General features: G+C 50.6%; 2 protein-coding genes across 2 annotated transcripts in view; one reads left to right on the top strand and one right to left on the bottom strand.

Annotated features, from left to right (window-relative positions):
* The window catches only part of LOC108933114 (probable palmitoyltransferase ZDHHC8), a 29,599-nt gene extending 17,448 nt beyond the window's left edge, over positions 1 to 12,151 (bottom strand). Inside the window, exon 1 of the mRNA XM_029253024.1 lies at positions 11,927 to 12,151. Coding sequence (XP_029108857.1) covers positions 11,927 to 12,030 — 104 coding nt within the window. The 5' untranslated portion in view covers positions 12,031 to 12,151. The remainder of the gene's footprint in view (positions 1 to 11,926) is intronic.
* A 1,645-nt stretch (positions 12,152 to 13,796) lies between these two features.
* LOC108933123 (serine/threonine-protein phosphatase PGAM5, mitochondrial-like) lies at positions 13,797 to 18,616 on the top strand. The gene is made up of 6 exons (XM_029252979.1): positions 13,797 to 14,244; positions 15,646 to 15,830; positions 16,109 to 16,234; positions 16,461 to 16,549; positions 16,669 to 16,799; positions 16,881 to 18,616. Exons 1-6 carry the CDS (start codon positions 13,994 to 13,996, stop codon positions 17,029 to 17,031), a joined length of 933 nt encoding a protein of 310 aa, XP_029108812.1. The 5' UTR covers positions 13,797 to 13,993; the 3' UTR covers positions 17,032 to 18,616.
* The last annotated feature ends 3,330 nt before the right edge of the window (positions 18,617 to 21,946 follow it).

Below are 21,946 nucleotides of genomic sequence, written 5' to 3'. Positions count from 1 at the left end.
CCCCGCAAGAGCTGCTTTCTAAGCAGTAACTCAGTCCTGGTCCAGATCTCAGCTCTCCGGTTAACTTGGAACAAGTCGACATGGCAAGTCGATGAGGGCGCAACCCGTTGTGGGGAATCAATGGCCGTAAATCCAGACGGTCAATATCTGGCGGCGCTGGGATGCTACCGGGACTGTCTGTGCACATTTCGTTTCCGCAAATGTCAGACGCTCCTTGGAGCGCAGTCAGCGCTGGGGGTGGGACTCCCACGTGGCCGCTTTCCAAAGCCAGTAGGGTGTATGTGGAAGCTCTGGGGACCGAGGCAGCGACAAGCCGTGGAAAGGACGGCTCTCCGGCCGCCCGTGCTGCTCCGTGTACGGAAGGACACCCTCTCACCCTCTCCGAGTGCGTGCCCCCGGCCACCCGGCCTGAGTGAGGAGGAGGACAGGCCTGGAGGACATGTCCCTCCGCTGGACATGGCATTCTGCCAGTGAGGTTTGCAGCAAACCTGTTTTCGAGAACTGAACTCCCCTTCTGGCAAGGCCTTTTACTGGGGCCTGTGTGGAGCCCATAATAAAGCGATATATTAGCTGCAAAGAATTCTGGGAGGAAAGGCCCGGTGGAATAATTAGCAGATTTCTCCAGCTGTGCCCGCACCTGTGCCTGTCCTGGCTTTCGGAGGCTGCGCCGACCGCAGAGACGATGAAGCATCACGCCCCTGTCGCCAAGCAAGCAGCTTCGATAAGAAGAAACCCTTCATCGCGCGCCAATCATCCGACAGGAGGCGGAGCCAGAGCTGAGGGCCGGGGCAGGCAATTCGCACCCTGGAAACGAGGACGAGGGGGGCGGTCCGGCCGATTCGACAGGCGGTATATGCAAATGAGCAGGTCTTCGGGAGATGAGCTAAGCGCTGGCGCACGGCCACTTACTGTGGAGAACCTGTAAAATCGCAGGTACGAGGAGGAGGAATGTTCTGGAAGATCTGTGAAGCACGAGGCCAAGCGAAAATGTCTGGCAAAGAGGACGAGGGACTGCTCTAAATTTAGTGCTCATACACTCGACTGAGAGATGGACCCGTCCTGTGTCCGCTTTCGATCTGAAAGATCACCAACCACTCCGACAAGGGACCGCCCTTGACCCTGGCTATTAACCAGTATTAATTATTAACTAGTATTTAGTTGACACCTCTGTCCAAGAGGACTAACATTTTCCCACATATATGGCAGAACAATGTAACACACTCACACTCACAAAGGGCTTTTTAGATTACCCAGTTCTCCTCAAACACATGTCTTTGGACTGTGGGAGGAAACCAGAGCACCTGGAGGAAATCCAGGCAACCACGGAGAAAACCTGCAAACTCCGTACAGTCTCTGCCGGATTCGGACCCATGTCGGAAGCCACGGCTAGGAGAGAGAGAGGCTACGACACGTCAGAATGTGTGTATGCAGTTATTGGTCTCGTGCAGATGTTCAGCTTAGTAAATCTGTGAAGCAAAATAAATTTGGATCTCAGCAAAACCAGAGAAGCGCCAAACGACAGCGGCAGTTTCTATACGTACATCTGCGGTGGAAGACCTGAGGAGACGGTGTGGGAAAGGGGGCCGTCGAGGAGATGGAGATTCCGGGCAATGACAGCAGCTGCACCCCACCGCCACCTCGCTACCCTTTTCCCGTGGAGTCCTCTCGTCGATCTGTATCTAAGCAACAGTGGCTATTTATAGAGCACATTTAAATGTCATCTTCAATTTCATCCCACCTTCTCCTCTCACCTTGCCAACAACAAAGGATCTCGGGGGAACTAGGGGGCTAAGAAAAGCCAAGACATCAATTAGTGTTATTCTTTTCCGGTATGATATTCGGCAGCGTTGACATCGCCATGATGATCACTGATGGGAACCGAGGCCATTCTTAGAGGGCTTCATCTTCACACAGGTACCTTTCAAAAAAAGTGATCTGTCTTGTAATGTACGACATTTACATTCACATTTATTTACTTATGTAGCAGATGCTTTTCTCCAAAGCGACTTCCAATCAACTCTATGTAGTGTTATGAGCCCACACACCTTATTCACCGCGGTGACTTACACTGCTGGATACACTACTTACACCGGGTCACTCATCCATGCATCAGTGGAACACACTCTCTCTCTCTCTGTCACTCACACACTGGGTGAACCTGAACAGTATGTCTTTGGAGTGTGGGAGGAAACCAGAGCACCCGGAGGTAAGCCACACGGACACAGGGAGAACATGCAAACTCCACATAGACTGAGCAGGGATCGAACCCACATCGTCTCGCACCACCCAGGCACTGTGAGACAGCATATGATGGAATTCCAAGAATGTGGTGCCTCGGCATGGGATTCTGGGGACTGGATCTGTACTGATTATAAATCCAGTCCCCAAAATACTAAGCCACAAGGTTCCACATTCTTGGAATTCCATCATAAAGAGACATATTTACCGTTTCAGGTTTGACGGTCAGAACCAGTTATTCTCATGATAAATGAACTCTAAAAAAAACCGTTCTATGTTTATTGGAATTCCAACATCAGCCAGCGGAGCTGATTCTTTACAGGTGAACAAAACGTCTCCAACCCTAGGGCACAGTGGACGGAGCAATTAAGTGGTCACTGGTTCCGTTCCAAGTGGGGGTGAGGTGGCGCAGTGGGTTGGACCACGGTCCTACTCTCCGGTGGGTCTGGGGTTCGAGTCCCGCTTGGGGTGCCTTGCGACGGACTGGCGTCCCGTCCTGGGTATGTCCCCTCCTCCTCCGGCCTTACGCCCTGTGTTGCCGGGTAGGCTCCGTGACCCCGTATGGGACAAGCGGTTCTGAAAATGTGTGTGTGTGGTTCCGTTCCCTTGGGCAAGGTCCTTACCCCGAGTATTTCCAGTAAAAATGAGCAGCTGTATAAATGGGTTAATCAGCGTAAGCAGCTTAATAAACAAACAAACAAACACTTAGTTAAAGTGGAGAAAAACATCAGATAAATTAATAATAAGCAATGACTGGGAATTCACTGGTGATGGGCACTCTCTATACCGTCGCTCCGCTCGATGTCCCAAAGATGAGCAAAAATGATTTTGAGCAGCTCTCGAGTTTATTGTGCCGGAAAGCCTCCGTTTTCTCCATTTCGCTCAGGTTGGCGAGACGCGAACGCGACTTGGGGACCGTGAGCCGACGGGTGGTCCGACCCAGGACGGGAGGCGGAAGCAGCGACGCGAACATCTCCCAGGGCCCCGCCTCCGCCCTAACCGAACGATGACCGCTAGCTGCCAACGCTTGAGGGCCAATTACGTGGACAGAAGAGACAGCCGGTCCGAAGACTTCGAGGGTCGTTTTTCCGATCCACCCCCAGGGCCTGGTTTTCTGGGGAAGCGGCTAGGAGAAGGTTCTTGCTTTTCTAGCGTTCCTTGGATTTCGTAATTTTGTCATCCGAAAGGGTCTATTTTGTTTTATAAGAAACCAGTTCTTCTTTAAATTCAGGAAACAACAAGAAAGAGCTTTTCCATTCTTACACCATTCTTACACCCCTGCACTATACTTTCCTGATTGATGGGAAACTTCCTAAACAAACAAACCCGTGGAGGGATCTGTGACCCACACCTCCATGACAAGGCCTTACTGACGGTCTGGAGCGGCCCTTTCTCAGTAGGATTCGAACCGATGCCCTAATCCGAACTCCCTCGTTGTTTACCAGACGCAGGTGGATATTTTTACCGCATCGTTCAGGATAAGTACTACGCTCAAGAGCGCTACAGCTGGAGCGCCATTCAGACCGGCGACATCGAGAGCGCGGGGCAACGGCCTTAACAGGTACACTTGGCACCGCCATACCGCCCGCGCCCACGGAACCTCGCACCCGTCGAGCTGGTAGCCTCCCGATATAGCAGCTCGTTTTCAGCTCGCTCCTCTTACCTTGGCCACCTCTTACTGATGGAGACCCATCAGCTACGCATCTGCGAAGACGCACCGCCGATGCGATTCGCCCGACGGCACCATTTGTTTTCACGCAAATGGAAGGAAATACCCCCCTCCAAAAAACGGGATATGTGAATTACTTTGTGCAGGTTTGGATTTGCACAACCACTAGTTAATATACAGTGAGAAACGGTCCACTCCCTGGTCCCCGTTACTCTTCAGAGGCCACAGTACCGACACGGCACAACATGACAGGTGCCGGTCCTTCTCCCAGAGAGCACGGTGGGCATCGGGATCGGGGGGGATGTGGAAAAGGGCAAATGGATCAGGACCGATGGATGTGGCTCAGGCTCAAGAGATGTTGGGTCGGGGAATGCGGGTCGGGATCAGGGGAAGTAGGTCGGGATCAGAAGGCGTGTGTCGGGATCAACGGTTTTAGATCCGGGAATGTGGATCAGGGGTCACGGGTCAGGATCAGAAGATATGCATCGGGACCTGGGGAGGTGGATCGGAATCCGGAGACGTAGCTCTGGGGATGCGGATCAGGATCAGAAGATGCGGATCGAGAAATGATGCCGAAGTGGATCAGGATGAGGGGATGTTGATCCTACACACTTGCTTCCCAGGAGCAGCTTCTCTTGATTTGAGACACAGAGGAAGTTGTGACAGAGAGTCCCAAAACAGAAATATAAATGCAGTGCACATATACAGAGACAGAGACAGACATCTCTCACCGAACGAGTCCCTGCTGGTGTCTCTGCCGGTCTCTCCATTGGTTTAGCACAGCTGGTTACTGTACCAAGCGCCCTTATAAAGTCCATCTGTCCCTCTCCGTTTGACAGCATCTCTGCGGTCCTCTCTCCGCCATTCTGAGCGTGAAACCGAGGGCCCCGAATTTATTCCCATCCAGACAGAACAGGTGATGAAGGTTCCGCAGCCGTGGAGCCGGAAGCCCTCAGGCCATTAGCGTGGATAGACAGGTCAGCAGAAGCCGGACCGAAAAGCATCCACCGGCGGTTCGGTTTCCCATTTGATTAATGATTTTTCATTGACTAATTCGTTCCATTTGCTCATTAATTGCGCTAACGGCCAAGCTCCGAATCAGGAAACGTTCCATTTAGTTCTTTCCCTCCGGATTTGCTACCGTGTTAATTCCCCTCGGCGTCTATCTGATGTGTCCTTGGGGACGCTTTACCGTCCGAGACTGTTACTCGGGAAAATACTGCACTGTCCTCCACATGCAAGGGAGAGACTACCACACACGTTCGGTGTCGTCGTCATCATCATCATCATCATCATCGTCATCGTCACGGAGAGCTAAAGATTTCTCCGTTAGTGTTTATTCACAGAATTGAACATGAAACAGGTACATGATTTACATTGACTCATTTATCTGATGCTTTTCTCCATGTTAATCTACTTACAATTATTCACCCATTTATACAGCTGGGCAATTTTACTGGAGTAATTTAGGGTAAGTACCTTGCTCAAGGGCGCTACAACTGCAAGGGGGATTTGAACCAGTACCCTTCAGAGCGAAAGGCAGCACATCTAACCAGTACACGACCGGCTGCCCCGGTCGATTAGCCTTCTAGTTTGTGGAGGTTCAGACTTCAGATGAAAAGTCCCATCTGGTAAATAAGAAAACAGCAACTTCTTTCGCGTACTTTGAGTCTCCAGCAACAGGAGGAACATGTTCGCCCATCCAGTTTCAAAAACCGCTCGACCCAAGCAGGGTCGCGAGAGAGCGGATCCCGTCCCGGAAGCATTTGCCGCAAAGTTGGGGGCGGGTGCGCTCTGGATGGGATGCCAGTCCATCGCAAGGTTGTCCCACATACACATTCACACCCCACAGGTAATTTAGCGTCACCAGTCCACCTACACCGCGTGTCTTTAGACTGTGGGAGGAAACCAGAGCACCCGAAGGAAACCCACGCGGACAAGGGGAGAACGTGTAAACTCCGCACTGAGCGGGGTTCGAATCCATGTTCTCTCGCACCACCCAGGCGCTACTCGCCGCACCACGGTCCATTTTGGACATCCCCAGCCGAATTATAACTCGGTAGATCACAGAGCAGCGAGTCAAAAGTAATTCGGAATTAAACCAGGTGAATAACTGTCACTTTCAGACATGGTCACCCTAAAAAATAGTAGCACTGTGTATAAGCAGCTCTGAGAGCGACTCATGGCAGCTGGAACATCTCCTGCTGAGCTCAGCTTTCCCAAAATTCTCCAGATGAAAGCAGAGTCTTGGATTCGGACAAGACGCCTCTTACTGGTTTTCTAAGATTAAACACACCCTGCAGCCGCAAACCTCAGCCAAGTTCAAACGCGTTCGCAAATCCACCCCAATCACGACATCTCAGATTTGGATGCGCTGCTGCTTTACTGTTACATTATTTAGCAGACACTTTTGTCCAAAGCATCTTCCAGTGAACTCTATGTAGTGTTATCAGCCCACACACCTTATTCACCATGGTGACTTACACTGCTAGATACACTACTTACAATGGGTCACTTATCCATACATCAGTGCAACACACTTTCTCTCTCTGTCACTCACACACTATGGGGGAACCTGAACAGCATGTCTTTGGAGTGTGGGAGGAAACCAGAGCACCCAGAAGAAACCCACACATACACAGGGAGAACATGCAAACTCCGCACAGACTGAGGGGGGATCAAACTCACATCCTCTCGCACCGCCCAGGCGCTGTGAAACAGAAGCGCTACTCGCTGTGCCACCGTGCCATTTGAGCTGTGTTCCTCGTCCCTTCTACTCCACCACGAGACGCAAGCATAGGGAAATAGAAAAGCTCATATTACATCTAGACCTCGATCCCTGACGGGTTCCTGAAAGGCCACCGTCTGGACATCCGACCAAATCAGCGAATGTGCGATGAGCGAAAAGGGCGAGGAAGACGTCTAGAGGACGAGATGGTTCGAGGGACTGAGAAATCCAGCGGAGAGACCGACCCCCTGAATTTAAGGCCCTTAATGTGTCCATCAGTCAGCCCGGAGGCCCCTGCACCACACGAGCATCACCGGTGCATTGTGGGTGGAACGGAAAGCAGTTTGCGCCGCGTCTCCCCGGAAGCGCCGACTGCGCTCAACCCCTCCCCCCCCAACCACACATCACACCGCAAGGAGTTCACGACAGAAACGGATCTGCGACTGGGGATCCGAAGACCACGGCAAAAAAAAAAAAAAAAAATCCAAATCCTAAACCTCCCATCTGTTAAAGAAATTCACGATGAGTCTCTTGGGGCGACTGGACAGGGAATCTGGAATGTGCCGGGCCTTTCCCGCTCCTGCTCTTCATTATTATTATTATTATTATTATTATTATAAACAGGGCCAAAGATAGCAGAGTGGTTTAATTCCTGTAGCCTTTGCATCCAATGCTTCCAGGATAGACTCCAGTCCACTGTGACCCTGCTCAGGACAAGCAGTTTTTGAAATTGGATGGGTCAACATGTTCATGCTGCTTCTGGACACTCGCTTTCTTCATTATTATTATTATTATTTTTATTATTATAACTGTAAATTAATACATGAGCGAAACATTCAAGTCGAACTGGACAAAACTGTCAGATATATAACTGTGAATAATAATAACCAAGTTGTACCCGAAAAGTGAAGATGGCACAGGATGCGACGTGTACCTTCTGAATCGACGTTCTCGTCACACTACGCGCTGCTCTGGGCTACAGGGAGTCCAGGGGCTCCGTCTGCAGCGGCATCAGCGCAAGCTCCTCTAAGAGTCCCGCACAGAGGGCTGTGTTGACCGTGCGGTCACAGGAAGCCCCCCCACCGCACAGGACCCAACCGGCCGAGAAAGAAATGCCCCAGACACGGAGCATCCGTCACACCTGCATGGTAAAAGCGGCGGACGGGTGCAGTGCCGCATGATATTTCCCACCCGTGTTCCACGCACCACGCTGAGAAAACACACAGGCTTCTGCGTGCTGCAGGAAAGAGCAGAGATGCCCCAAAGGCTCCAGGTTCGAGCCTCACAATTAACCCACCTTAATGGCATCAGTAAATATTGGGAAAAAAATGTACATTTGTGGTGGGCAACATATCTCAGTACGAAACAGCTGGAATAAACAAAGCAATAAATACGCAGTATATACAGTGCTGCTTGAAAGTATATGAACCCCATTCTGTCCATTGGTTTTACCACAAAATGGTTATTGAATGAGAATCAGTGTTTCTCATGTGACATAATAGGTGTGTAATGACCAGCTGCATAAGTGGAATTATTCCATTATGGTCTACAAAAGCATCAACAGAACTTCTCCCAGGTATCTACAAGACTTGATCATCCGCTAGTCGCCAACCAGACCCCTTCGCTCCTCCACATCTGCCCACTTGGTGGCCCCACGAACAAAAGGTAAAGCACAGAGGTTCTCGGTTTTGGCTCCGCTGTGGTGGAACGACCTCCCCCTCTCACTCAGAACTGCTGAATCCCTGTCCACATTTAAAAAAGGGTCTCAAAACTCACCTCTTCCAGACTCACTTCACCCATCATCTCTTAAGTTCATGTAAGGTGTAAAAGTTCATGCTCTATAACTTCAAGATCATGTCTGGATAAACCTTTAGACAACTACTCCTGTAATGTAACGTAAATGTTTGTGTATTTCAAAAAAAAAAATTGTTGGAAAGTCATCGGGAATCGTTGATGTTCTGAGTTTTACGCGGCAACTCGCGTGATGAACTTTGGTTCATATGGTGGAAAGAAACTGCACTTAAGAATCACACATCTGCATCTAAGTGTCTCTTCCTGCTGATGTAATGAACACAATGTATTTTCTATGAGATGTTCGTCGCTTTGGAGAAAAGCGTCTGCTAAATGAATACACGTAAATGTAATATGTTGCTTTAGAGGAAATCACGTGTGTAGTAGAAACACACAAGTAGTGCTGGTGCAAAAATAAGTGAAGCCCAAGTTTCACTGATTAAACCAAGTAGGTAAATAGAATCAGGGGTGTAAATCATGATCCTTTATTATTTTTATATCTTTATTTTAATATTTTGTACAATATCCATCCTTATAGGGTTCACTTACTTGCAAGCCGCACCGAATGTGCGTACACAAGGAGTATAGTATATATCAGAATCCATCGATACACGCAAACATACAACGAGCACGCATGTGCTGGACTCGTCACATGGGTCACGTGCGAGAAGGGAAACTGCCCTTGTGCCCCTGTGCTCCGAATCCCCACGACGGGCTCGGTGTGTAATGGGGACAGGCGCCGCCGCTGCATCCGCACCGGGAGATTAGGATTAGGCCGCGGTCCGGGAATAATCGGATAGGTAGCCGCCCACGCAGATGAAGCGGACGGAGGAAATATTAAACACCTGCGCAGAGGAGCGAGACGCCGTGTTCCGATTTGAGCAAAACGCGGACCGTCTCCCGGAAAGCGGCGCTGCACAGTGAAATAAACAGATTTATTCTGTCAGACGTCCCGACTTTAATGAGTGTCCGCACAGCGCTTGGATTTAAATTTTGTGCCCCTTGTTGCTCCCATTCAGACCCCCAGCGAATCGCCTTTCACAGGGGCGTGAGCCGAACAAGCCCCGGGCAGCAGGTGGCGCCGTAGCTAAGGAGCAGAACCTCGGTCCACGCTGTTGTACCTTTCAGGAAGGAAATGAGGCCGCTGGTAGTGCAGTGGATGGAATTGCTGCTTTTAGACCCAAAGGTTGCAGGTTTGAATCCCACTTCCAGCTGCAGAACCCTTTATGAAGGCACTTACCCTAAATTTTCCCAGTAAAATTACCCAGCTGTATAAATGGATAAATAACTGTAGCTAAATTAACATTATTAGTTGCTTCGGAGAAAGGTGTCAGGTAAATGAAAAATAATGTCAAGCATCTCGAAAATATTCAGCACTAAGAATAAACCCCTGAATTGTAAGCAACGGGACAAAAGAACGAAGCGGCCCATGAGGAAGCGGTATTAATGCAGGTACGTTGCTCACGAAATGTAAATGAACGGCTCAAGGCAGCATGTGAACCCAGGTACCTCTGTGGACCGGGCAGTTACGGCAGGTGATGATGCTGGATGAGAGCCCTTACTACCCGGGGAGAGGTCATCGCTGTACGAAATCAGTGTGAGAGGAGAGACACCGTAAGAGCTCTCGAGCAACGCGGAGCTCCAGGGGGTTTTCGACAGGGGAATGCAGCCAACACATCCCACAGGGTTCCAACCAAGGTTAGAAAAGTCATCACACCCTATGAGTGAATCTTTTTTTTCCTCATGCAGAGCCTCGAAACTATTAACTATGAATTAAATAGTGCCATTGTTTATACCGGGTGTGTTCGCAGCTCACACTCATGGACCGTACAGCACCGATGAAAAGCGGCCCTGCAACCGCAGCGTCGGGTACACGCAAACGTACGTGGAAACCTTTCAGGAGACCACAGTGGTCAGACGTTATGGCGTAACTTTGTGAAGAATCATTCAAAACAAATATTTTACCTCTGCTATAAAAAAATAATTATATCCCCTCACTGATGGAGGGGGTGGCAGCTTACAGGAACAACACCGCACAACACAACCACAGTACTGGGTATCCCATAGTCATGATTGTTTACAGAGAACGCTCTTCTATTACTATTATTATTATTATTATTATAATTATTATCATTATTATTATTATATTCTCATTTGTTATTTATGTCTCGTTTAATCACTATTGTGTTTAGTAGCTTTAATGCTCATTATTTTATTCATGGGATAATAAGTAAAAGCTGCTGTGGTCAAGGGGGTGCGGTGGCGCAGTGGGTTCGCAGTCCTGTTCTCCGGTGGGTCTGGGGTTCGAGTCCCGCTTGGGGTGCCTTGCGACGGACTGGCGTCCCGTCCTGGGTGTGTCCCCTCCCCCTCTGGCCTTACACCCTGTGTTGCTGGGTAGGCTCTGGTTCCCCGTGACCCTGTATGGGACAAGCGGTTCTGCAAATGTGTGTGTGTGTGTGTGTGTGTGTGTGTGTGTGTGTGTGTGTGTGCGCGTGTGTGCGCTGTGGTCAAAATGCTGCAGTAACAGGAGACTGAAACTTCACACTGTGGAAAACATGCAAATTACACTTTACTGGTACAACATTTCCATCAAAAGCACCTTTTATAGTCATAAAACACTACGGCTTTTTTTACGGGTCTAGCGACACGTTTCTGGGGTGTGTAAAGGTTTCTCAGGGTCAGGGTAAATGTTAGGGTTAGAAATAGGGGTTAGGGTTACAGTTAGGGTAAAAGTAAGGGTTAGGGTTAAGGCTCATGTGGAAGTGCAGTCAGGAATTCGGACACCGCCATCCGCGCTCGGGGACGGTCTTGCTTCCTATGGTCCATCAGCATCATCGCTTTCTCTCGTTTTTGATGTGGAAACTAATGTATCTGGTGGCATTTAAACCACTGGAATAATTAAGAGTTGGTCGGAGAAGCTGTACCGGAGCTGATAAAACGTGGTATAATAGCAGCCCAGGACTGAAGAAAACAGTAAATGCAACATGGACGTACAGAGCAGCATGTGGGAGAAGCCCATAGAAGGTAGTAGAGTACAGTGTAGTACAGCACAGTACAGTGCAGTGCAGGACAGTACAGTGCAGTAAAGCACAGTGTCCTAGAGCACAATATAATAGAGTAGAGCACAGTGCAGTGCAATACAGTGTAGTACAGTAGTGCAGAGTAGAGTTCAGTAGAGTGTAGTACAGTACAGCAGAGTGCAGTACACTGTAGAGTGTTGAAAGCGCACCGCATACTGTACATACCGGTGTCGAGAAGAAGAGCCCCGTTGTTGCCGGGACAAATACCATAGTACTTGGTGTTACAGGTGCGAGCGGAACGGAGTCGCTCAGTGGGGGAAGGGGGGGGGGGGGGGGGTCCGTGACCACGCAATGACACCGCGATGGGCAGAGAGAGAGCCTCAGAGCGGCCGCCGGCCGGGTCACTCGTCTCGCGCTCTGCCTCTCGCGCGGCCGGCAGCTGCCAGGACACGCGACGGACACGCGACGCCGGACACTCACGTGAAAACGAAGAACAAGGTGGTGGATCCGACGAGCAGAGCGGCGGCGCCGGACACGGGGATGAAGGTAGTGGCTTTCAGGGCGTTCGGCGGCACGCTGGGCATCCTGCGCCGGTGTGCACGTTCATCCTCGGGTTACGGCGCCTGGGGGGGGTGCGGGAGGGGGTGCGGGTGGACTGCTGAGGACGGACGGTCCCGCTGCGCTTCCCGAGGCCCGCAGCGCCGCCCTCAATGTCAATGACATGATATTCCGCGCGGACTGCTGCTGGACGGGGTCGCGGCGGCGGCGGCGGCGCGCGCGTGCAAGTGCCCCCCGCGCAGCCCGGCGTGGAGCTGAGGCTGAGCTCACAGGGGGAGGAGGAGGAGGAGGAGCCTCTGCGCTTCGCGGGGGGGCGTGACGCGAAACCCCCCGCCGGGACTTATCGTGTGCGCCGAAGCTAGTTAGTTTACACACACCCGGCCCGAATCGCCCTGAGACCGCGCGTCATTTCGCCATTTCCGACACAGGGACTAAGTAAGTGCATAGAGAAGGTTTTCTGAAGCCACCAGTGAAAAATCTCCCCTCTCCGTGGATAAATCATTGAAAGGGAGAGAATGAGAACTCGCTCCGAGAGGGGCGTGGAGCCGCTGCTGCACCGAAACGCCTCTTACCTTCTACACCCCCTAGTGGGGTATGTTTCAGTGTAAATATCTGAGTAGAGTACAGTGGAGTGTAGTACAGTTTCAGGGACTGAAATTAAAATAACAGCTGATTAACAAAGTTATATGATTCAAAATGTGCTCACACTTTTCAATCTATCAAAACGTAAAAAAATCTCAGCCGCTCACCTCAGAACGGTTCAAAATATTACAGTGGGTGCTGGATTAGGAATAAAAGTACACTTTACAAGGAATAATTGTATGTATACAGCACTGTGCAAAAGTCTTAGGCACTTAGATGTTTCACAAAAATATTTGTTTTAGACGGTTATTTAATATCTTCTGCATTAGTGTCAATGGGAAAGAGAATATTTTAGATTTCCAAGCATTCCTTTTGCAAAAAGTTACAGTATTACAGTAAGGGTTTTAGATGTCGTTAAAGAGAGTACACACACAGTCTGAAACCGCTTGTCCCAAGCAGGGTTGCAGCAAACTGCAGCCTAACCCGGCAACGCAGGGCGTAAGGCTAGATGGGGAGGGGACACACCCAGGACGGGACGCCAGTCCATCGCAAGGCACCCCAAGCGGGACTTGAATCCCAGACCCACCAGAGAGAGCAGGACCCGATGGATCGCTAGGCTTTGTAGGAAGCTTATTAATTAAGAGCATTATTTTTAGAAGCATTCTCACTTTACAGCTTTTTCCCCAGGTGCCTAAAACTTTTACACAGTACTATACACACACACACACACACACACACACACACACACACACACACACACACACACACACACACACACACACATTTTCAGAACCGCTCGTCCCATACGGGGTCGCAGGGAACCGGAGCCTACCCAGTAACACAGGGCGTAAGGCCAGAAGGGGGGGGGGGGGGGGACACACAGGACGGGACGCCAGTACGCCGCAAGGCACCCCAAGTAGGACTCGAACCCCAGACCCACCAGAAAGCAGGACTCGGCCCAACCCACTGCACCACCGCGCCCCCATCAGTACTATATATAAATATAGTAATATATATAAAATTTGTGATCGCACTCAGTTATGGAAGGTGTGGCAGTAAGCAGAGGTTTTTTTATGCTTTTGTAACGCTGATGGATGATGATGATGATGATGGTGATATATAAAAAGGAATGCAGGTGCTGGAACCTGCACGTCAACGAGCGCGTTTCCCGCGACCCGTCCGGCTCCCTTTTCGCGTTTCGTATTTCCACTCTTTTGTCCCAAGGCGCGCAACGTACTCGGAGACGTTCGAGTTCAGCTTTGTCTTCGTTTTCGTTTCGAACCGGTCGGCGGCGTCAGGTGCGCGGAGCGACTCGGGACTCAAGCGAGAGCTCTAGACTTCTGCAGCCGACCAACTACGTGGGTTCGAGCCTTAGGCTGAACGCTGCCAAGTTTGGGAAGCGTCGCGATGGCGTCCCGGAGGGCTCTGAAAGTGGTGTGCGGGATCGCGGGCGCGTCCGCCGTTCTCGTGGCGGCGGAGCGCTTCGGTTCCTTCGGGGACAGCGACGCCGGTAGTGGCAGCGCGAGCGCTCCCAGCTGGTGGCCCGTGTTCGGGGTCCTCCGAGCGGCGCAGCCTGCGGCCCCGACGGCCGCCCGTCAGCATGGGCAGCACACGACGGTGGCGCTAAGCGGGAACGGCTGGGACAGCAACTGGGACAAGTGCGTTCGCTTCCGGATTGTTGTTCTTCCTCTGTGTGTGTGTGTGTGTGTGTGTGTGTGTGTGTGTGTCGCAGTACAGCGCGTGACACCACGGAACACACACAGCGCCCGTCGCTTTTGCTTAGATCATCATCTCGTAGGTCCGTTCTCTGCACCGGCGTTACCTGCCCTGAGAAACAATGTAATAATATATAATGTTACATTTACATGTATTCATTTATCCGACACTTTTTTTTTTTTTTTCCTTTTTCTCCAAAGCGACGAACATCTCATAGAAAATACAATGTGTTCATTACACTTAGATGCAGACGCGTGATTCTTAAGTGCAGTTAGTTTGTTGCTTCCCACCAAAGTTCATAGCTGCGTAAAACTTTTATCAGAATCTGAGAATATCCACGATTCCTGATCACCTTCTTTTTTTTTTTTTTTGCTAAACATTTATACACGAGTAGCTGCGTGTAACTTGTTTATCTGTTACTCAGCAGTTTTGTTGAATATACATATACTTTTGTTTTGTGCATTACAATATTATGTCCAGTCTTTTAAATTTCAGTGATTCTGTGCATCACCTGCCACGTTTTTCTCAGGCGCGACGCTCCTCATCTGCGACCAGGTCTCGATCCAACACCCTTCTGTCCTGCAGATACATCAGTTTCCTCACCTTTTCCACACATAGGATTGCGGCAGTGTGTTTCTAAAAGAAACACGTGCTGTTACTATATTAATATAGTATGTGGGAACTCCTCTCCGCCCTTTAAATGCGCACGTGTTTCTCGGCGCTGCTGGGGGTCCGCGCGCTTTGCCAGTCCAGCACTGTTTGTTTGCGTACATTTATTCATTCATTACAAACAGAAGAAAACAGAACCAATGCCATGGGAACTAAGACCCAGACTACAGAAAGAAAATTAAATGTTTTTGATTTTTTTTTTTTTATTAATAATTGAAATGTGTAAAGCTGTAGTCAGTTGATCATAAAAGAGCAAATAGAGGTTGTTAATAAATGCACTTGCTTGAATATGTCATTTCTCAAGTAAAACGCACTTAATGAAATATTCGGTCCTTCTTTTTCTCTCTTCCCATCGCAGAAACCAAGCAGCATATCCTTACATAAAAGTTATTGCACCAGTGACCATAATGAATCTGCATGGAAAAACTGGCCGTATGAACAATTCCAAAAGAAATTAGAAGTTTTGCGGTTGTCTCTTTTCGCTGAGAAGCTGAGCCCAGTTGTAAATCTTTTTGCTGTTAGAAGTACTTTTTTTAGTCTTCATCCGGGTCTTATAGCGGAGTCTCTGTAGATTATCGAAATTTTGAGTTGGAAGCATGAATAATAACTAATAGTAAAAGATAGCACCCAGACGGGTGGAAATTGATTCAATGCCCTCCTTTACTTGATTTTAGGCGGGATCCCATCACACTGATGAACTCCAAGAAGAAGAGAGACAAAGATACGCCCCTCTCTGATGACCCGAGTGCAGAGCTGGAGAAAAAGAAGCCCAAGGCCACCCGCCACATCATCCTGATTCGGCACTCCCAGTACAACCTCAAAGGGGAGAGCGACAAAGAGCGCTTTCTCACTTCCTTAGGTGTGGTAACAGTACCTGAGACTTCACTTTCCTATTCCGCAAGGAGATGTAGGAAAATCATCTTTAAAACCTGTGACGGTCTTAATGTAGATTCATTAATGTTAATTGTATTTTATTGTTATGGTTGTGGTCTACAGCTGAGGACCGTGCTCAACTTTTTAATCAATGTAAAAAGGAAAAAAAAAAAAAGAAAAAAAACATGATGGTTTTAGGTAGTTGGTGTCCATCTGGACTGGTGTGAATGACGCAAACACTGCATCCTCCAATGATCTCTGCAGGTCGTGAGCAAGCTGAACTGACCGGTCAGCGGCTGGCCACCCTGGGTCTGAAGTATGACTTCATAGTTCATTCTACCATGACCCGCGCCACAGAAACTGCAAACATCATCAGCAAACATTTCCCAGGTATTAAGAAGCGAACACCGAATCGCCATCAGAACTTGAACTACCGCTAGGATTAATATTTAAAATAGATGTTTTGTCAATGATAATTGCCTGTAAATGATATGAAGTCACTAGAATTAGCGAAATAAGGTCAGATTTCCAACACGTAAACAGGAGCTTGCAGGAATTCCTTTCCTAGAATGCCCTTATGCCACATTAACGTGAGCTGTCATCCTCTCTGGTCTAGATGTGGAGAAGGTGAGCTGTGATCTGTTGAGGGAAGGTTCTCCCATTGAACCCGTGCCACAGGTTGGTCACTCGAAGCCCGAGTTCGTGGTGAGTCGTACCCTCTTCATTACGTTGTTATCTGGCTTTAGAAACGGTCGCCAGTGTTCACCGCGATGCGGTTGGGTCGGTTCCGAAATGAAATCCTGAGCAGCGTTGTCGCTCGGCAGTATCACGAGGAAGGGGCTCGGATCGAGGCGGCCTTCCGTCGATACATCCACCGAGCCGACGTCGAACAGAAGGAGGACAGCTACGATATAATCGTGTGCCATGCCAACGTTATCCGCTATTTCGTGTGCAGGTGAGTGCTGAAAATGACCAGAACCAAGGCGCACATCAGCTCTTTGAGAAGGTCCGATGGCAGCGCCACTCTGTTCCGCAGGGCTCTTCAGTTCCCGCCCGAGGGTTGGCTGCGGATGAGCCTGAACCACGGCAGCATCACGTGGCTCTACGTGCGGCCCAGCGGCCGCGTCGGCCTCAGGATGCTGGGGGACGCAGGATTCATGCCCCCGGAAAAGCTGACGCGCTCCTGACCCTCATCTCCAGGAGGCGCCGAATCAGTTTGGTTTCACACGCAGTGTCTTAGCAGAAATATTTCGACAGACTGCACCACAGGATTTAAAGGGGAACCTACTCCTCGAACCTCACGAAAGCTGGTGTACTGTACCTCAGCGTGAAGCTTTCTTTACGTAAACGCTGAATGTTTACAACAGTACAAGTGTTTTGTTTTATACGTCGCATTTTAAAAGAGCCATCGCGGTAGTTTTTAAAACAAGAAAAACCTTAGTAAAGAAAGTGCCTTATTGCAACATTCCTGCTATGAAAAAAGTCCAAACGGAGCAGATGAGCTCTTTCATTGATTTAAGTTTTGTCAATAACATAACGAGAGTAAAGTCCTGGTTGTCGAACGCGGTAAATCAACAGTACTCCTGGCCGGTCTTTGATATCTCGGACATTGCCGCTCTCGTGTAATTTGACCGGTCTGCTTCACATGAGTGTAATTTGTTTGATATTTAAAGTGCCATGGGTTTGTTTGTAAAAAAGTAATACAATAAAAATAGTGGTTTAAAATGTTTAAAAAATGTGCATGATATGTGATGAAATAGCTTAAGGCGAAGAGACCTGGGCTGGAACAGCACAGCTTTAGTGACAAGATACATTTGTGTGGTGCAAAAGTACAGCACACGCAGTGGTCAGTTCCATTGGAAATTCAGGGTGTGAATGACGAATTTATTATTATTCATTAATAGCAATAATACAAAATCATGATTTATAAAGTTGTACAGCATTAGCTTACATTGAGGGCCATGATATACAATACTGCTCCATCTGTATGAATATTTATTAAATTCATTATTCTAAACTATATAAACCATTGCTGCAGTGTTTATTTCCAAACGGAGGAGTCATTTTAATATTACGGCCTGAACTTGTATATTTGCTAACATGTCATTTTTAAGAATCGGAGACCTGCTTCTGTATTTATTGCTGCATTTCCTCCCACATGCTATGCTGTTTTTTTTTTTTTTTTTTTGTTTTAGACATGACAATACATAATAAACTATGCTTAAAAAAAATGACTTTTTTAAAATTACTTTAAATCTGGCAGGTGACAAAGTATAAATGGCAAACAAAGTACACAGATAATAGTTTTAATGTCAGCAAAAATGTAGTGTAAGTGCATAATGAACAAACAGCAGCATGCGTGAGAAACTAAACTGTTCAAAGTACAAAACTTCTAAGGTTCAATTCCTTAACTATCAAGCGACCTCTTGCCCAGCAGCAAATTCAAACTGTGGAAAGTACTGTTACGCAGGGTCCTGTACAGTGACCATGAGAGCAGCTCATGAAAATATACAACTTTGCATACGACAGGCTTGTTCTCAAGCACAACAGCACTTAGGGGTATTTTACTCTGCCTGTACAATGGCTTGTATCCCATGTTTCAGACACGTTTATTGTCCCAAACCCAGAGGGTTTTTGTCCCTCAATGGTATCAATATGGCTATTTTCTGGCTAAATGCCCAACATACCGTGGAAACTGACTGCTCCTGTACCGGTGGTCCCTGACTTACGATGGGGTTACGGTCCGCGAAACCCATCGTAAGTCGAAAGTGCGCTAATACACCTAACCTACCAAGCATCATAGCCTAGCAAACGTGCGATGGCCATTATGGGCTTGCGCCTTCATGCTGGGCAACTATCTGGAGTTTCTTCTCAAGAGTAATCATTCTCTTCTTCGTCTTCCCACCGGTAGTAGGAAACACAGATGAGCATTTTTGTGACACGATGGATGCAAAAAAACACAACGTAGATACGGGGGTGCGAGACGCCGAGGGGGGCAGGGAGGGGGTTAGAGTCTGGGGTAAGCCAGCCGCAGCTGGGGCTTATTTCAACCTCTATTTCTCCCACCCCGGACCCGCCAGTAAGCAGATGAGAGAGACGGAGAAGAAAGAAAGAACGACCCGAGACAGCCACGACCCCGGTCCCGACCACAACCCCGAAGCACCGTTCTGCTCTACCCCCCCTTCCCCCGCTGTTATCTTCCCGTGCACAACCCTAAATAAAGATGCCGAGAGGCGAGCACCTCATCTTTCCTGCCTCCTCTGTCACAAGTGGTGCCGAAACCCGGGAAGACCGCTACGGATGGCGACCAGTTGGAGCGGATTCTCCAGCGACTCCAACTGCAGCAACAGAAGGCACTGGATGCCGCCATGGCAGTGCAACTCGCTCAGCGCAGGGCTCTGGCGGAAGCCGCGGCCGCCCTCGTTGACCGCCCGCCTCCGCGGGCAGCCCCCCCATCCATCTGCCGAAGATGGCCCCGGAGGACGACCCACAGACCTTTTTGGAGGTCGTCGAGCGGACCGCCCGCGCCTGTCGCTGGCCCCCGGAGGAGCGGGCGCTGCGGCTCACCCCCCTGCTCACCGGGGAGGCCCTTCTAGCGGCCCGATTACGGCGTCCTCCACGAAGCCGTCCTGGAGCGGGTGGGGCTAACGGCGGAGGGCCATCGTCAACGGCTCTACCGCTTACGCTAGGAGGAGTCGGCCTGACCCTTTCTGATGCTCGGCACGTCTTAGACGCCGCCCGGCGTTTGCTGCAGCCGGAGCGTCAAGAACCGGAGCAGATCGTGGAGCAGGTGGCCCCGGAGCAGTTCATGACGACCGTGCCGGTTCCTACAGCCGACTGGCTCCAGTGCCACTGATCCGAGACCCTCACGGACGCCATCTGCCTGGCTCAGAACCATCTCGCCGCGAAACCCGGCCCCTCTCCGGGGCCGCCAAGCCCCCCCTCCCCCACGACCTTCGGCTTCCCCGAGTCGCTCCTCCCCAGTCAAACTCAGCCCCCCGACGGGTCCACCCTTCGGTTCCCCTGGCCCCGTCTTTTTTGTCGCCCCTAGGGAACCTCCCGATGGCCAGCAGGCGAGGACCGGAATGCTGGCGGTATGGGGATCCGAGCCACCTCCAGCCCGACTGTCCCGTAATGGATGCTGGCACAGTGCAACTCACGGAGGACACCGCTGGTGCTGCTGCTCCCGGTCCGGTTCAGAGATACCGAGTCCCGGTAAGGTTCCGAGGGGGTGGGTATCTGCTGGGCTTTGCTGGACTCAAGGTGTCAACAAACCATGGTCCACCAAAGCCTAGTACCGCCGGGGACACGGGGTAAGCGGGAGGTGGTGAAGGTTCGGTGTGTTCACGGGGATGCGCACAGTTATCCTGTCGTGAGGATTGCATTCCGCACGGGAGGGGGCAATGTTATAGGGTACGGGCATTCTCCCTGATATTAGGAACCAACTGGGCGGGCTTTGCCAGGGCTCTCGCACAGGCGGAAACGGACCGGGACCACGGGGCGGGGAGGAAGCCCACTGCCTCCCAACCACACCGGGTAACAACGGGCCGGATGCTGGGATACCAGACCCCCCCCGCGACCATCTTGTGGCTGGCGCAAGGTGAGTGACTTCCCCCTTAAGCGGTTCCGGGATGATACGCTACGTCACGCGTGCGAACAGATAGAAAAAATAGATGGCTGCTGTCCGGGCTGGACCGGCACGCCATCTTACCCCTACTTTTGTATAGTTCGCGATCGCTACTACCGCGTGCATCGGGACCCAGACACCATGGAGGAGAACCTCCAGTTGTTTGTACGCTACGGTCGCTGGGAACCATTGTTCCGCGGAGCTCATTCTAACCCCCTGGCGGGACACCTCAAACAGGATAAAACCCTAGAGCGGCTCTTGGCGTGGTTCTATTGGCCGGGTATCAGCGGGGATGTCCGTCGGTGGTGTGCCGCGTGCCCAGAATGCCAAAGAGTAAACCCCCCTGCAGTGCCGCGCGTGCTGCTGTGTCCGCTCCCCCTGGTGGGGATGGACATCATAGGGCTTTCAGAGCGGAGCGCGCGGGGCTTCCGGACTGTATTAGTGGTGGTCGATTATGCTACGCGGTACCCCGAGGCGGTCCCCTTGCAGAACATGACGGCACGCACGGTGGCAGAGGCGTTGTTTAAAATATTCACAAGGGTGGGGGTTCCAAAAGTAATTCTCATCGATCAGGGTACCACATTTATGTCCCGCACCCTTATGGATTTGTATAAGTTATTGGGCCGACAGTCTGGTGGAACGCTTTAATTGTACTCTGAAAAATATGATTGCAAAGTTCGTGGCTGAGGACCCCAGACCCTGGGACCAGCTGCTAGACCCCCTGTTGTTTGTGGTGCGCGAGGTGCCCCGGGCATCCACGGGGTTTTCCCCTTTTGAATTATTATACGGGCGTCGTCCGCGCGGGGTCCTGGACATTGTGAAGAAGGCGTGGGAGGACGGTCCCAGCCTCCGTAAAAACGAAGTATAAAACGTCCTAGGCCTGCGAGAGCGGTTAAACACTCTCGGGCGTCTATCACGGGCACACCTCCAACAGGCCCAGAAGAAACAAGCGCGCACGCATACAACAGGGGGGCGCGGCTACAGCGCTTCACCCCGGGTGAGAAAGTTTTGGTCCTGCTTCCCACCTCGCAGTCCAAATTACTCGCGAAGTGGCAAGAACACTTCGTGGTCACACAGCGTATCGGGGCGGTCGACTACGAGGTCCTCCGACTCGACCAAGGGGGCGCGCGCCAGATATACCATCTCAACCTCTTGAAGCGTTGGCAGGAGCCTCCGGTCGCCTCCCTGGCCACCACGGCCCCCCGCCCTAAACGAGAAGCCTCTTTCCGTCAACGTGGGCCCAGGCCTTACAGAGGCCCAACAAAGGGAGGTCGAACAGATGCAACAGGAGTACGCTGATGTGCTCTCCCCTCTGCCAGGCCGGACGTCCCTTGTCCAGCACCGAATACAGCCCCTCGGGGGGGGGGGCGCGCAGTGTGGAGCCGCCGTACCGCGTTCCTGTCCGCAAACGAAAAGCGATACAGGCTGAACTCGACAAAATGCTGCAGATGGGGATCATCGAGGAATCCCACAGC

This window comes from Scleropages formosus, chromosome 6 (assembly GCF_900964775.1).
Source record: "Scleropages formosus chromosome 6, fSclFor1.1, whole genome shotgun sequence".
Taxonomy (NCBI): Eukaryota; Metazoa; Chordata; class Actinopteri; order Osteoglossiformes; family Osteoglossidae; genus Scleropages; species Scleropages formosus.
The sequence above is the reverse complement of the archived record's forward strand: the minus strand, read 5'-3'. Positions and strand labels throughout refer to the sequence as shown.